We start from the raw sequence: 15,104 nt of genomic DNA, 5'->3' as shown, positions 1-15,104 counted from the left end.
CTATGTCACATGGTTATGGCCGTATGAGTATTTCATTCAAAAAAAAAAAAATATAACGCAACCAAATACTATTACATACGCTAAATGAGCACATGTAACATGGTTCATGAAGCCCAGGTTGGAAGAAGGGATTGGGGAGGGGGGAGGGGGATCTCCCTAACTCTCTTTGGTCTGCCAGAAAATAGGAAGGGCAGAAAGAGCAATGTGCCACCATCCAACACCAACTTTTTTGATTCCCTCTTAAGATCCCGTTTGGATTGGCTTTAAAAAGTAGAAATAGCTTATTTGACCGTTGAGGGAGAGAAATGATCGTCTCTATCTATACTTTCTACATTTTATCGCACAACAAAAAGGTAATTATGCTAGAGGAGGTAAATGAATAGAGGGTGACACACTTTAACTTTCCTTTCCCTTTAACTGAACCAAAAAATTTGAAGCTATGTTCAACAGATTCGTTTATGGGTATGTATTGGGTACTGATATGTGCAAGTATCTGGTATGAGTAAGTAGAGCTTTTTGCTAATTTTGAGTGTATTTTAAATGATCATCACGAAGTACCCATACCCTTATCACACCCATTTGACATGGCTACATCAAGGTAAATGAAGGATCCACGTAACAGAAGTCTGAAATGGAGTGTGTGTGTGTGTGTGTTGACTGCAAACCGCTGGCTTTGATCCATGGTTGACACAACTCCAAGACTAAATGCCAAAATAACTTTTGGTAACCACCAAGCACCAAATTGGATGTTTCATCAGCTTCTCCACATCCTCAAACAGTGAATGACTGATTGCTGAATAGCTTGTTGACTGCCCAATTAAAAACCTTAATAAAAAGTTAGTGGAGTAACTAAACTAGGAGTGAAATCCATGGAATATCAGGAAACAAATGCTAGCAAAGTCATCATAAATGCTCTTCACATCTCTTGTACTATGTTATGTAAGGTCACGTTTCTCTTTATGTTAAAGCTAAATCATGTTAAAGGTTAATGCGTGGAAAGTTGGGACCAGTAAGAGTAGTTTCAACTTTCAATATAATTCACCCCACCAACTCCCACCCACACCCCTTTCTGGCCCCCCCCTTCTGTACGAAACACCTATCAGACTTGGTATTTTAGCTCATACTTGCACCAAATCATCTCCACTTACTAGACTTCACATAGGAGGAAAAGTATGGAACTGGTGGTCCTCACACATACTTTCCTTTGTTTTTTTACCTTGGTTTCAAGTTTCACAATCTTTCGTCTGGCTTCCTCATTCTACTTTGGCACAACTAGTTTCTCCTTAGAGAGATGGAAGATAACAAATGGGAAGGGAAGAGAAGCATGAATGAAGCAGAAGAGGAAGAGGAGGAACATGAAAATGTTGAAGAGGATAACAAAAGGAAGAGGGTATTGACTCTCTCCGGAAGGAAGCAATCTAGTGGTGGGCCAGCACTCCCTTCTTGCCAGATCGAGCAGTGCACTGCAGATATGGCAGATGCCAAGCCATACCATCGCCGCCACAAGGTGTGCGAGTTTCATTCAAAGGCTCCGGTAGTACTTATTAGTGGAATCCAGCAACGCTTCTGCCAGCAATGTAGCAGGTAAGTAACCCCGACTTTCTAATGAAAATCTCTAATTTTATCTGTGCCTTTCAAGTTGTATAGTGGAACTATCTCAAAAGCAACTATGTGCACCCCAAAATTCTCTCTTAGATGAAAGTCGCGAGGAACACTAACACACACTTTTTTTTTTACTAAGAGAACACTAACAAAGTTGTATTAGCCAATAAATAAAGAAGAATATAATTTTAGTTTGGGTGCTGATTCATTTGATGCAACATATTGGAATCCTCATATATCAAGAACAAATACCAATACTTAAGCTAGAACTAACACATGGAGACAAAAGTGCAAGGCCAATAATCCATTTACAATATGCTACAGGCACAGTATTCAATTTAACTATAGAATGTAAAGGTCCGACGATGTCCATCCCTCATTTCATGAACAGCCATGGGGACAAAACCGAATGCAAGGGTTCTGCCGGTTGGTGTACTAGTGGTGTGTAGCGTTGGCACTTATCACATTTTCGTACGAAGTCTTTGGCGTCTTGTTCCATGCAAGGCCAGTAATATCGTGCCCATACCAACTTCAGCACCAAAGAATCTGCGCCCGAGTGCTTGCCGCATATCCCTTCGTGGACTTCTCTCATGACATAATAAGCTTTTGATGCTCCTAAGCACCGGGTCAGCGGGCCTTGGAAGGATTCTATACAATTGGCCTCTCTTGAAGCTATAACGTGCAGCTTTGGCGCGTAATGCCCGTGATGCTTTGGGGTCTTCGGGCAACTTCCCGTGCTCGAGATAGTCGATTATTTCATTTCTCCAGTCCCAGACCAGACTAGTCGAATTTACCTCATAGTAACCATCCGTATCCAGGACTGAGTTCATCAGTTGTACTATCGTCCCGGACTCCGATCCCTTTATTTCCTTCGATGATCCTTAGTTTGCTAATGCATCCGCTTCTGCGTTATCCTCCCTTGGGATATAAGTAATTGACCACTCCCGGAATCGTGCCAAAAGAGCCTGGACCTTTACCACATATTGTTGCATACCTTCTTCTTTGGTATCAAGATCCCGTAGACCTGATTCACCACCAGCTGCGAGTCACATTTGATTTCGACAACCTCGGAATCAAGTCCCCGGGCCAATTCGAGCCCTGCAATCAAAGCTTCATACTCTGCTTCATTATTAGTTAAAGGGATCGTGTTGATGGCTTGCCTTAAGGTTTCTCCCGAAGGCGTGATTAAAACTATTCCGAGCCCAGACCCTTTTACGTTCGAGGCTCTGTCCATAAATAAAACCTCTGATGTCGATACCGACACCACTACTGCCTCCTTGGTTGCCTGAGGCAGTAGTTCCGGACTAAAATCGACCACAAAGTCAGCCAAGACTTGTGACTTAATTGCAGTCCTCGGTTATATTCTATGTCGAATTCACTCATTTCGACGACCCATTTGGCCAATCTTCCCGAGAGCTCGGGTTTATGGAGGATGTTCTGCAAAGGGAAAGTAGTCACCACAGCTATCGGGTGGCATTGGAAATAGGGCCTCAGCTTCTGAGCGGCAACTACGAGGGCTAAGGCCAGTTTTTCCAAATGTGGGTAGCGAGTTTCTGCTCCCGTTACAATTTTGCTAACGTAATAAACGGGAAATTGCGTACCTTCGTCCTCCCGGACTAAAATCGCACTTACCGCAACTTCTGAAATTGCGTGGTAGACTAGCAATGTTTCACCTTCTTTTAGTTTTGAGAGATATTTAATCAGCAACGAAGACTTATATTACTACTGTAGAAGCCGCTAAGGAAAGGAGCTTGGAGTAGTAGGGGTATTCTAGGAATTGCAATTGTTTTGGCTTTCTAGGATCAACATGTGGGCTTCAGCTGGCATGGAGAGTGTTTTCGGTATTTCAATGAAATTTGTCCTTTAATTAATTTGTACTTGACGGTTTTAAGATGGCTTGATAAGTACTTCTTCAAGTCCCTTAGAGCCTACTAGCACTCCGGTGTCCATTCGAAATTATTTTTCTTGTTTAGCAGTGTGAAGCGATGACATTTTTCCAACGACCGGGAAATGAACCTGCTCAAAGCTGCTAATCTTCCTGTGAGCCTTTGGACTTCCTTTACATTCGACAATTGATCCGGGATATCCTCTATGGCCTTGATTTTGTCGGGGTTTGCCTCAAGTCCGCTTTGTGAGACCAAAAGTCTCAGAAACTTACCAGAACTGACCCCGAACGCGCACTTCTCGGGATTAAGTTTCATGTTATGCTTCCTCGGGATATCGAATGTTTCTTGCAAATGCTTAAGGTGGTCACATGCATTCAAAGACTTAACGAGCATATCGTCTATATAAACTTCCATAGTCTTTCCTATTTGCTTTTCAAACATCTTATTTACGAGCCGTTGATAAGTGGCTCCGGCGTTTTTCAACCCGAAGGGCATCACATTGTAACAATATGTACCAAAATTCGTTATAAACGAAGTCTTTTCCTGATCTTCCGGATTCATCTTGATTTGGTTGTACCCGGAATAAGCATCGAGGAAACTCATCAACTCATGCCCGGTGGTGGCATCAATCATTTGATCGATATTTGGCAGTGGGAACGAGTCTTTCGGGCACGCCTTATTAAGATTTTTATAGTCTACACATATGAAATTTATTGTTCTTCTTAGGAACTACTACTACATTGGCTAGCCAGTCCGGATATCTTACCTCTCGGATCGAACTGATATTAAGTAAGCGGGTTACCTCTTCTTTGACAAATTTATTCCTGGCCTCGGCAACAGGGCGTTTCTTTTGTCTTACCGTAGGTACGTTGGGATCCAAACTCAGCTTGTGCACGGCTACTTCCGTCGGGATACCTGTCATATCCTCGTGCGATCATGCAAAACAGTCGGCATTAAATTTAATGAATTCAATAAAACCAGACCTGAGTTCCGGGTGCAGTCCTATCCCCAAATGGAATTTTCTTTCTAGGAATTTTTTGAACAATGCAACTTGCTCCAGTTCCTCCGCCGTGGACTTCGTTGCGTCCGTCTCTTCTGGAACTTGGAAATATCTCTGCACCTGATAATGTTCTGACGACTCTGCTCCCGGGCTAACTGCTTCTAGCTCGGGAGTAGGTACCGGTTCCTGTAATTGCTATGCCATGTACTCCTTCCCTTTGCTACTGGAAACCGAGATTACATTCATCTCCCTTGTTGCCGGTTGATCACCTCTTATATGCTTGATTCCTTCGGGCGTTAGAAACTACAGCAATTGGTGATATGTTGAGGGTACAACTTTCATCTTGTCTAACCATGGCCTTTCCAGGATGATATTGTATCTCATGTCACCATCTACTACTTTGAAGATAGTTGTTTTCATTACTCTTTCAGCGTTCGTGAGCAGCAAAATCTCTCCCCGGGTCGTCACGCTCGCAAGGTAGAATCCAGCGAGGAGCTTCGTTGCCGGAATAATGCTTCCGGTGAGTTTAGCTTGCTCCAATACTCTCCATTGTATGATATTAGCCGAACTTCCTGGATCTACTAGAACACGTTTAATCTTAAAATCCAACACATTTAAAGAAATTACCAGTGCATCGTTGTGTGGTAACAACAATTCGTTTGCGTCCTCTTACGTGAAAGTGATATCGTCTTCCCGGAGTCTTTTACTATGGGTTATTGATACTTTCGTCTTCTTCGCTGCCGAAAAGGTGACCCCTTTAATCTCATTCCCTCCGAAGATCATATTGATCGTTTGGCGTGGGGGTTCTTCTCCTGCTTTCGAAGGTTCCGCCTTGTCTCTGTTACGACCATAATTGTTCTTACCTTGGTCACTGAAGAATTCTCTGAGGTGACCATTCTTCAATAGTGTTGCCACCTCTTCCCGGAGGTATCGACAGTCCCCTATTCGGTGGTCATTCGTCTCGTGGGATTCACACCATAAGTTGGGATCCCTCTAGCTGGAATCGGATCTCATAGGTGTCGGGAATCGTGCCTCTTTAATGTTTCTCATGACTGACACCAACTCCATTATACTAACGTTGAAGTTACATTCTGATAACTTGGGATAAGAAGGATCCCGAGACTCCGACGTCTCTTTATCCTGAAGTGATTTATTGTTTCGACCACGATCGGTCCCTCTGTCAACGGTGAACTTGTTTGCTGCCCGGAAGTTTCTGCCACGGCCTTCGGTCTTCTCGTAAGGTAAAAACTGGCCCCTCGAAGTCTGTTTGTCCGCGTCGTGGTCATCCTTTTATTTTTCTCTGCTCTTCTCCCGTCCTTTGGCCGATGATGTAGAACTGACATGGTCATCTTCGATCCTTATCTTTGACTCGTACCGGTTGTCGACATCTGCCCAAGTTGTTGCTTGAAACTCAAGCAGCTCTCCTTCAGCTTCTCAGATTCAATCCTTTGGTGAATGCTTCAACTGCCCATTCATTCGGGACAACCGGGAGCAACATTCTTTCTTTCTAGAATCGGGTAACAAACTTCTTCGTAATAATTCGGATTCTCCCTGTGTGATCCTGAATATGTCGGCCTTCTGGGCTTGTACTTTTCTGGCCCCGGCATGAGCCTTGATGAAAGAATCCGCGAGCATCTCAAAGGAATCTATGGAATGCTCGGGTAATAATGAATACCACGTTAGAGCTCCCTTCGTGAGAATTTCTCCAAATTTCTTTAGCAACACAGATTCAATTTCGTGAGGAGCTAAATCATTTTCTTTTACCGCCCTTGTGTAGGTGGTAATATGCTCATGTGGGTCTGAAGTCCCGTCATACTTTGGCACTTCAGGCATTTTGAACCGCTTTGGGATTAGTTCTGGTGCCGCACTCGGCTTGTACGGCAATTGAGTATACTTCTTCGAGTCCGGACCTTTCAATACTGGTGGCATGCCCGGGATTTGATCCATGCGGGCGTTTACTTCCCTCATAAATCGTAAAAGTTCATTCTTGAACGGGTCATTCTCGTTGTTGAGACCGGATCCGCTCCCCCAGCTCCGTCGGAGCCAACTTCACCCCTGGGAGTGTTGTTGTCGACTCTCTGCGTTGTTTGGTTTGCAGGAACACCGGGAGGAATTGGATCTCGTCTATTTGCATTATTCGAAGCCCCCGATAGCGCCTGCTTCAGCTACGTCATAACCTTATCCTGCCGTGTAAGATGGCCTAGAATGATCGCCTATTGCTTTTGCAGGACCCTTACCGCATCCACGACATGCTCCTCATCAGCATCATCGGGAGTTGTCTCCCGAACCTGTCGAGGGTTCTGCCTGTCATGCACCGGCATGGCGTCATTCCCCTCTTTGCGGGTGTCACTGATTGAATCCTCGAAATGAAGTTGATCCCCTCGAATTTCAAGGTTGTGCGTGTTTGTTAACAGTGTTATCTGCCATTTTTTGTGATTTTTTCTAAGACAAAATAATCAAATCACATTAGTAAAAAAGGCAATGATCAATTTAATTGCACGGCTATCTAGGCCCCATGGTGGGTGCCAAACTGTTTACCCATAAAACGGTACAGTTAAATTTATATGTGGTTTCTAGACAAATGAACTAATTTGATCCTGAAATAATGCAATAATGGAAGAAATGTATAATACTTAGCCTTAAAATGTAGATGAAACAGCAGAGATGACAGTTCCGGGAACAAGGTTACCGGGTACAGCGATGATGAAATCAAAAAGCGAAAAAATAAGATTGTATTAAGCTTTGTATAAAATGTAGTGTAAGTTTAGCGAGAAAATTCGTGTCATTTACAATGATAACTGGGCTCACTATTTATAGTTGTGTCTAGGGGAGGAGGTCCTAGGATCGTGCCCTCCTTTAATGTCAATTATGAGGTCATTGATGAAGATGTAACGGTGAACATAAATACCAAATTCTCTGTAACGGCTCGTCGCTCTTAATGCTGCAGAATATTCCTTATTAAATGCTACCGGGCGCAAAGCATTTAATACACCTTTATGAACGTTATCCCTTCCGGTGACGAGCGGAATGGTTGCGTTCGGTCTTCGGCCATCCCCGTCTTGGGTTCCACGTGTCTTTCCTTTAGATAACCACGTGTCATATCATATTTCACCCTATACAAGACTGCGGTGAAAAAGAAAAACTCAGTGTTTTAAATCATTCATATAGCAGAGAATCTAGGACATTAGTGGCTCTTCCAAATAAATTCATTGACATTCTTAGACTATAACTATGCAATGTGCTTAATAAGACATTGGTTGCTTCTAAGTAGAGACAACCGACAGCCTCCAGATTCCCTTGATGTGGAACAGTGGAACCAAATCCAAATCAAGCAATGATGATGACTTCTTCTTTGGACAGATTTCACTGTCCTAAGTGCTTCTTCAAATTGAATGACAAAATGTGAATCAATAAAACTAGCCTAAAGAATAGTCAATTCATTTGATCAGGGATGGGACCTCTTGCTTGTCCCTTGTTTAGGCAGTAGGACGAAACTTTTCCAACTGAAATTGGTGTAGAAAGGATTCTTTTTTTTTTTTTCGATAAGGTAAGATTTTAATAATAAAGGTACCAAGATGGTACAAAAGCAAACAATCCAGCTGGATTACAAAAGAACTTTTTTTTTTTTTGATGAAGTAAGATAATATCATTGAAAGGGCATGACGAAGATGCCAAATTACAAGAACAGAAATTATGTTAGCTCCCATACAAAAGACAAAAACATTGTAAGCTCCAGTACCTATGCTATAACTAGGGAGCTAACAAAATCCAAAAAAGTGTCTACGCTATTAACAGGGGAAAGAAAGTTCCAACTGAACAAACTAACTAAACATCTACTCCCTCCTTTTCAATTTAGATGAGGTAGTTTGACTCGGCACGAAATTTAAGGAAAAAAAAAAAAGACTTTTGAAACTTGTGGTCTTAAAAGCTTAAGGGGTAAAATATTTGTGGAGCCATGACATTTGTGTGGTTATAAAAGCTTTCCATTAAGGGTAAAATGTGTAAAATAAAGAGTTTAAAGTTGAATTATTTTCAAATTTAAAAATGTGTCATTTATTTTGGAACAGACTAAAAAGGAAAGTACCTCATCTAATTTGAAACGGAGGGAGTAGCTTTTAGGGAATGTGTTGGAGTTGATATTCCATCAAAACATCAACCATTTCTTTCCTTCCAAACAATCCAAAATATGACTTCTGGGATCATTCTCCATATTCTTTTGATGGCTTTGTCAACTCTCCAAAAAATTCAGCTAATACAGGCTTCCTTGGTGGTGTGAGGCATGATCCAAGTTATACCAAAAATGGATAGGAAGAAATTCCAAATATCAGAAGTGACTGGGCAATGAAGAAACAGATGGTTAACACTTTCTGATTTCTGTTGGCACATATAACATCTGATGACTAAAGTAATGCTCCTTCTGCTAAGATTGTCCTGTGTTAAAACAGCTTCATTGAAAGCAGTCCATGTGAAGCATGCATGCTAGACATGTTTCCGGGGCCAATCCTCTAATATTCTATTCTTTGAGCAAAAAGATTCTTTTGTTTCCTTTGAAAGGCAGAGATTAACACTGGCAAGGGAAACAAATACGTAACTCATTATTACAATCAGAACTTATCCTTCTGACAATTTTTTAGTTCAAGTCATCCAACAGACGAGGTATCCTAAAAAAGTCATCTGTAGTGTATCTAATCGGACAAGAAACCCTAGCTGCAGTCACAGCCATCTCGTGTATTTTCTAAACAGCTGTTTTCCAGTTCCCAAGCCTAGGAGTATACCATTTTCTAATGAGCAGGACAAAGCAGAGCTTTTAATGTGAATTTTCATTTTGTTCGCATGATGAGGTCCAGATTTCATCAGTTAGCAGAGTTTGATGAAGCTAAAAGGAGTTGCCGGAGGCGTTTGGCAGGTCATAATGAGCGCCGCCGTAAAACTTCATATGATTCTCATGGAGAAAGTTCAAGCTGAAGCAGCATCAGCAAATGGCAGGGAATCGCCTACTTGTGGACTGATGCACAGTGAATCCCTCTAAAGTTCAAGCTGAAGCATGCTCTCTATCTTCTGTCAATTTCTGGTTTCTAAACAAATTGTTATTTGTCACCTTCAAGTATCTAGCTAGTAATTCTTCCATTTCCTTATGAAAAGGGAAGGACTAAAAGAATAAGTTGATGAATTGTCTGCTAGTATTCTCGAAATGAAATATTTATAGCCTGTATACATTTCACATGGTGCATGAAAGTCTTCCGTGTTGACATTCCATCTCGCTTTATGACGTTTCTATTTTTTATTTTTTTCTTGTAGTTATAATCCATGTACTTCCATAATTTTTTTTATAACCGAAAAATCCCCGAGGGAAAGTGGTGCACGGTTCGAAACTCAATAGATAATGGGTCTGCCCCTCTACGTTTCTCCACTTTTATCTACAGCTGGGTTCAAACCCGTGATGTGTCCCTAACCCACACATCACGAGCTGAACCTCTTACCACTAGACAAAGCCCTTGAGTCACTGTACTTCCATAGCTTAGATTCTTGCTTTATGCAAACAGAACAGCTCTGAATGAACGTCATAAGCATAAATTCTACGAGATAAATAGGTATACATGCCCTGTTAAATTGAGGCATCTTTCAGCTTCGACTGAAATCAGGTATACTAGAGTTGGCAAACGGTATGTTTGATTGAGGTCAACGTACGTTGCCATAAGCTAAAAGCATTACGCTTTAACATTTTTAATTTAATGTACATCATCGAATATAAATGAGACCAGTAATCTACTAAACAAAGGTGAGTGGAACTTTGAAGAATATGCACACAAATATCAAGTGATCACCATTTATTTTTTGGGTAAATAAAGAATTTTATTACCAAGTAGAGAAATATACAGGTCAGTTGCCAAAGAAGGAAAAAAGAAAGAAACATTTTTTCTTAAGCATTAACAAATAAACTTCAAATTGGCCGTCAATGGAAAAACAGATAAAATTATAGGACAAGCCATGTACCAGATATCTTCAAAACTGTGCTAACATCGTTTGGAGTTCTTCTCCTTAGTGATATTTAGCCCTTAAAATGGCTTGTGCCAGGGCCGAGAAAACAGTGTGTCAAAATAGTGCACCTGCATAGACTTTGTATCACAAGCTATCCTAACATCTACGAAATGATATACCTGACAAATACATGCTAGAATTTTTCAAAATTCATAGTTGCTCTAGCCGTCAAGCACTTAACTTCATTTCAATAGGTGCATACACAGAACTGCGAATTGCTAACAGCTGATCAAGCATAACCTATATGATGCTCCCACCAAACAAGATTAGAAGTTCTCACGCACTTTTTAGTTAATGGTGTACTTCCCCACATAAGTTAGTTTTCCATCTAATAATCTGTTTTACTAAGAGCTTAACAAAGTTTTACGTCAAGAATCATCAACTATCAAGCATTTAAAAAGAGAAGATGAGTATGTTGTTCCCTGAAAAAAAGAAAAAAGAAAAGAGAAGAAAAAGAAAGCGCCTAATTTGTTACCCTAATTTAATCATATTCAGTAGCAAGGATGAACGACTTGATTATAAAGAGTTTTAAGAATAACGTTGTCCATTTATATTGCATAGCAAGGATTTTTGAGTATTGGACTTGAGTATTTTTGCTCAATTTCCCAAAACTAACACAGCATTTGGAAACTAGAATGACAGAAACAGATTTTCTATTAATAAGAGAAATTTTATTCCATGAAAACAGCATTGACAAGTGCCTGCTTAAGGATCTTTTTCAATTTAACCTTTTGAGCCATGTCCTTTTCTTTTCCAGCACATCAATAATTCCCTAGCAGCTTTTAGCATGACTCATTCTACACCAAAGATGCAAAGAAAAGATTCCAAAGTTGTAGGGCTACTGACAATGCAGGAAGAGATACGTGGTGTCTTCAACATCATTTTCACACATAAAAAATCTTTCATAAATGTACATCCCTCTTTTCTGCAGATTCTAAACAGTATCACAAGAAACAAGCCTGTTTAAGCATGAGTTGCTATATGCGGGCGCAACTGCTCTAAATCTTCTGCCATGGCCAAGGCTTAGTAATTTACCCACGCCTTCAATAATTTGTCTTAGATGCTCTCCAGGGGCAGAGCTAAAGGAAGGCAAGGGAGTTTAATAGAATCCCTTACGCTGGAAAATTGTACTACACAAATAATGCAAAACTGAACTTTTATCATTATATATGAACTGTTGAATCCCCTAGACATAAGGAAAGATTCTAGTGGTAGTGGCCAAGGGGGTTCAAAAATTGCTTTAAATCAGAGGATCAAATAATCTCTAGTATTTTTTTCAATTCCCTTATATGAATTTCTGGCTCCACCTGTAATGGTCTCTATACCGTACACTTATTTTACACCACATACATGGTTAAAACCAATACATATCAGCTAAATAATCAAAAGATCAATGCAATTATTGAGCAACGTAAAAATGCAAGTTCGCAAAGGGGCAATAATTAGGGTTGAAGAATGCACCTTGACGGTATCAAAATTCAAAAGGATGACCGGTAATAACAGTATAAATTCCGGCCATAAGACCTGCCACATAGTCCTAATAACCGGAGCTTGCCTCCATCTCCAATTCTTCTCTTTTGCTCCAACAACTCAACTAGTATTAGCTTTCTCTCTATCGCTGGTTTTTTGAAAGGTTTTTAGCTCATTGTTACTACACTCCAAGATTTTGGGGTTGTAGGGGGGGAGGGGGGATGCATTGACGCTGTGTTATCGTGTACCGGCGGCGTGCTTGTCACTTAAATCATTACCATTCCCCGTCGGAAAAATTACCCAGTATTTACGTCAACTTTATTTGATTTATTTAAATCTTAAAAGAACGTTAATCACAAATGACGTAAATTAGCTTTATAATTTAATTTATCTTTTTTTATTTCATTTATTATGAAGTATATTAATCTATTTTATTTCTGTTAATTTTTCTAATATTTGGTATACAATCTTTTGGAATTCTTCCGGACATACTTAAGGCTGGCAAGTGTGTCGGGCCAGGCCGCAAACAGGCCAAATGAGCCAGTCTCACAAGCCGCGGTCTGGTCCATAAATAAACGGTTCAAACGGTCCGGAGCTAAACGTGCTTTTTGTAGGAACCAACTAGGGACCGGGCCCACTAGCTCATGGTTCAAGACTAAACGGGTCGGGCTTGCGGTCCAAACAAGCTAAATGGGCCCAACGACTATAAAAAAATTAGTTTTTTTAAATTAAATACAACTTAGAAATAAAAAAAATGTTAAAAAACATCTAAGGCAATGCCTTGTAATTTTATTATAGAATTGTAATCTAATTTTTGAATTCAAATTTAAACTCCTAATTTGCAAGTTTTCAAATTATGGTCGTTGGTCCAATGACTAATTTTCAAAAATAGTTGTTGGGGCCGTTTGCTTGCAAATTTCATACAACTTACATACTGATTTTTGAATTGAAATTCGAGACAAAAATATTGTAAAAAAATATTCAAAGCAATGTCTTGTAATTTTATTATAGCAATAAAAAATACGGCAACATCTTTCTTAGTCTTCCTCCCCCTATGGAATGAGCACAACAAGGTACTAATACCACCATTGAGAAGAAAAAGAATTAATCAAGAAGTGCCAAAAATACAAGTTACATACTAATTTTTGAATTCAAATTTAAACTCCTAATTTACAAGTTATTGTGATGGAGAACAAACTTGCAAATATAATATTTAATATATTCTAAAAACTTGCCTTTTCATAGTTATCTATTACAAACTTCATAAATCCTTCAAGGTTCGGAGGAAGTTCTGTTGGTAGTGGCGGAAAAGTAGCTTGTTCATTGCTGCTTTCATTGTCCGACGAATCAGCATTCTCAACAAGTTCAGTTAGCATTTCTTCATAAGCTTCGTCTATATCTGGTTGTGATTCATCCAGTCCAAGATTTCTTCTTTCTGAACGGATCCAATCTCTGAAAAGTACTGATTTTTCCAAGCTATCTCTCATAGACTATATATGATTACCGATTTGAAATCTTGCTTGACTGAAAGAACCGGAAAGTATTTTTATTTTTCCTTCCATCATTGTAAAATATCAAAGGTGTCATCGGGATTCACTTCCTCGAGCCTTTGCGGCAAATAAACTTCAAACTCATTTAGTTGTGAATAATTATTACTACTAGAATTAAAAGAATCCATAAACCCCGCCCAAACACTAAGTCTTCTTACTCCCTGTGTTCTTTTAGAAGATTGAAAATCAGAAGAAGAAGGAGTTGCAACATTTGGTCTAGCCTGATTTAATGCAACTTGATAAGCATAATAAATAGTTTCAGCATTTGTTCTAATTGAGGCTATTGCTTCCGAAAGTTTAGGCTCCTAATCATCTTCAAGTGTTAAATCCTCATAAACAGTTTCATATCCAAATTGAGGACCTCCTAATTTCATACAAGGATTTAACAAATTAGCAACACCATAAATAGCGAGAATAGGGAAAAAATATTTTTATAACTTTCTTCTCATAGAATCAATAGCAAGTTGATAAACTTTCTCACCCTGTAATAAATGAGCAAACAAATTTGCAAGTTCTACAATATAAAATAAACAGTTAGAAATAGTAGCATAATATTTTTCCCAAAATTCTTTTGTAGCATTATGAAATTTTCTAAAAAATCAACAAGCATTTTAACATAAGCCAAATCTCCATTCATAAGGTAATCGTTATCATCACTTACATGTGCATTAAACGTTGAACTTATGGAGTTTCTATAGTCATATGCAACAACCAAACTTTCATACATGTAATTCCATCTAGTTGGACAAGGTTTAGGAGCCTTTCTTTCTCTTAGGCCACAATCATCGCACCTTCTAAAATATTCTCTAAGTCTACTTCTACGATTATAATGAAAAAGCCAGTTAAGAGCTATTTTAATCTTTTCAATTTGAATATTTAAAATTCTCATACCACATCACCCACAGTTAAGTAGTAAATATGACAAATACATCTAATATGAAAAATGTTACTAAATGTGGGATATAGCGTAGTGGTAAGCAAGTCCATAGCATTTGTGTTATTAATGACATTATCCATTAAAACTGATATTATTTTATCACTAAAGCAAAAATATCTGCAAATATCAGTAACTATGCTAGCAATAAACTCCCATGTGTGCCGTGAGGCAATTATTCTATAAGCAATTATGTATTTTTGCATTTTTCAATCCTCATCAATCCAATGACATGTAACAGTAAGGTAATCACATTCGTTATTACTTTCACTAATATCAATTGTAATAGCAACACGACAACTTATATGAGTAAATAAGTAGCGCAAAGATTGTTCATATTCATACTTATATTTATAAATATTACTCTTTACGGTTGTGCGAGGAAAACCTTTATAAGTAGGATTATAAATTTTTCTAATGTAATGCACAAACGCAGAGTTAGAAAGAAAACTATAGGGTAAGCATATAACAATTACCAATTTTGCCAATTCTTCCCGAGCTTTTCTTGGATCATAATATAAAATACCAGCGGTAACAGTGTCAATTCCTGATTGAAATTGATTTGAACAAATATCACTGGGGTCAGTCTGACTAGGACTAGGTGCACTTTTCCCCTAGGTCAG

At 39.2% G+C, this 15,104-nt stretch overlaps 1 protein-coding gene and 1 long non-coding RNA gene across 2 annotated transcripts; one reads left to right on the top strand and one right to left on the bottom strand.

The window, feature by feature from the left end:
• The first annotated feature begins 829 nt into the window (after positions 1-829).
• On the top strand, positions 830-9,742 carry LOC104097461 (squamosa promoter-binding protein 1-like). The gene is made up of 2 exons (XM_009604019.4): positions 830-1,584; positions 9,336-9,742. Exons 1-2 carry the CDS (start codon positions 1,292-1,294, stop codon positions 9,451-9,453), a joined length of 411 nt encoding a protein of 136 aa, XP_009602314.1. The 5' UTR covers positions 830-1,291; the 3' UTR covers positions 9,454-9,742.
• Positions 9,743-10,315: 573 nt separating this feature from the next.
• LOC104097462 (uncharacterized) lies at positions 10,316-11,980 on the bottom strand. Its single transcript, XR_686546.4, has 2 exons — positions 11,256-11,980; positions 10,316-10,595 (listed from the first exon to the last, which is right to left on the bottom strand). It is a non-coding gene; the product is annotated as an uncharacterized lncRNA (long non-coding RNA).
• Between the last annotated feature and the right edge of the window lie 3,124 nt (positions 11,981-15,104).

The sequence above is a fragment of the Nicotiana tomentosiformis genome, chromosome 2, assembly GCF_000390325.3.
Source record: "Nicotiana tomentosiformis chromosome 2, ASM39032v3, whole genome shotgun sequence".
NCBI lineage: Eukaryota > Viridiplantae > Streptophyta > Magnoliopsida > Solanales > Solanaceae > Nicotiana > Nicotiana tomentosiformis.
Note: the sequence above shows the minus strand (reverse complement) of the source record. Positions and strands in the feature narration are given on the sequence as shown.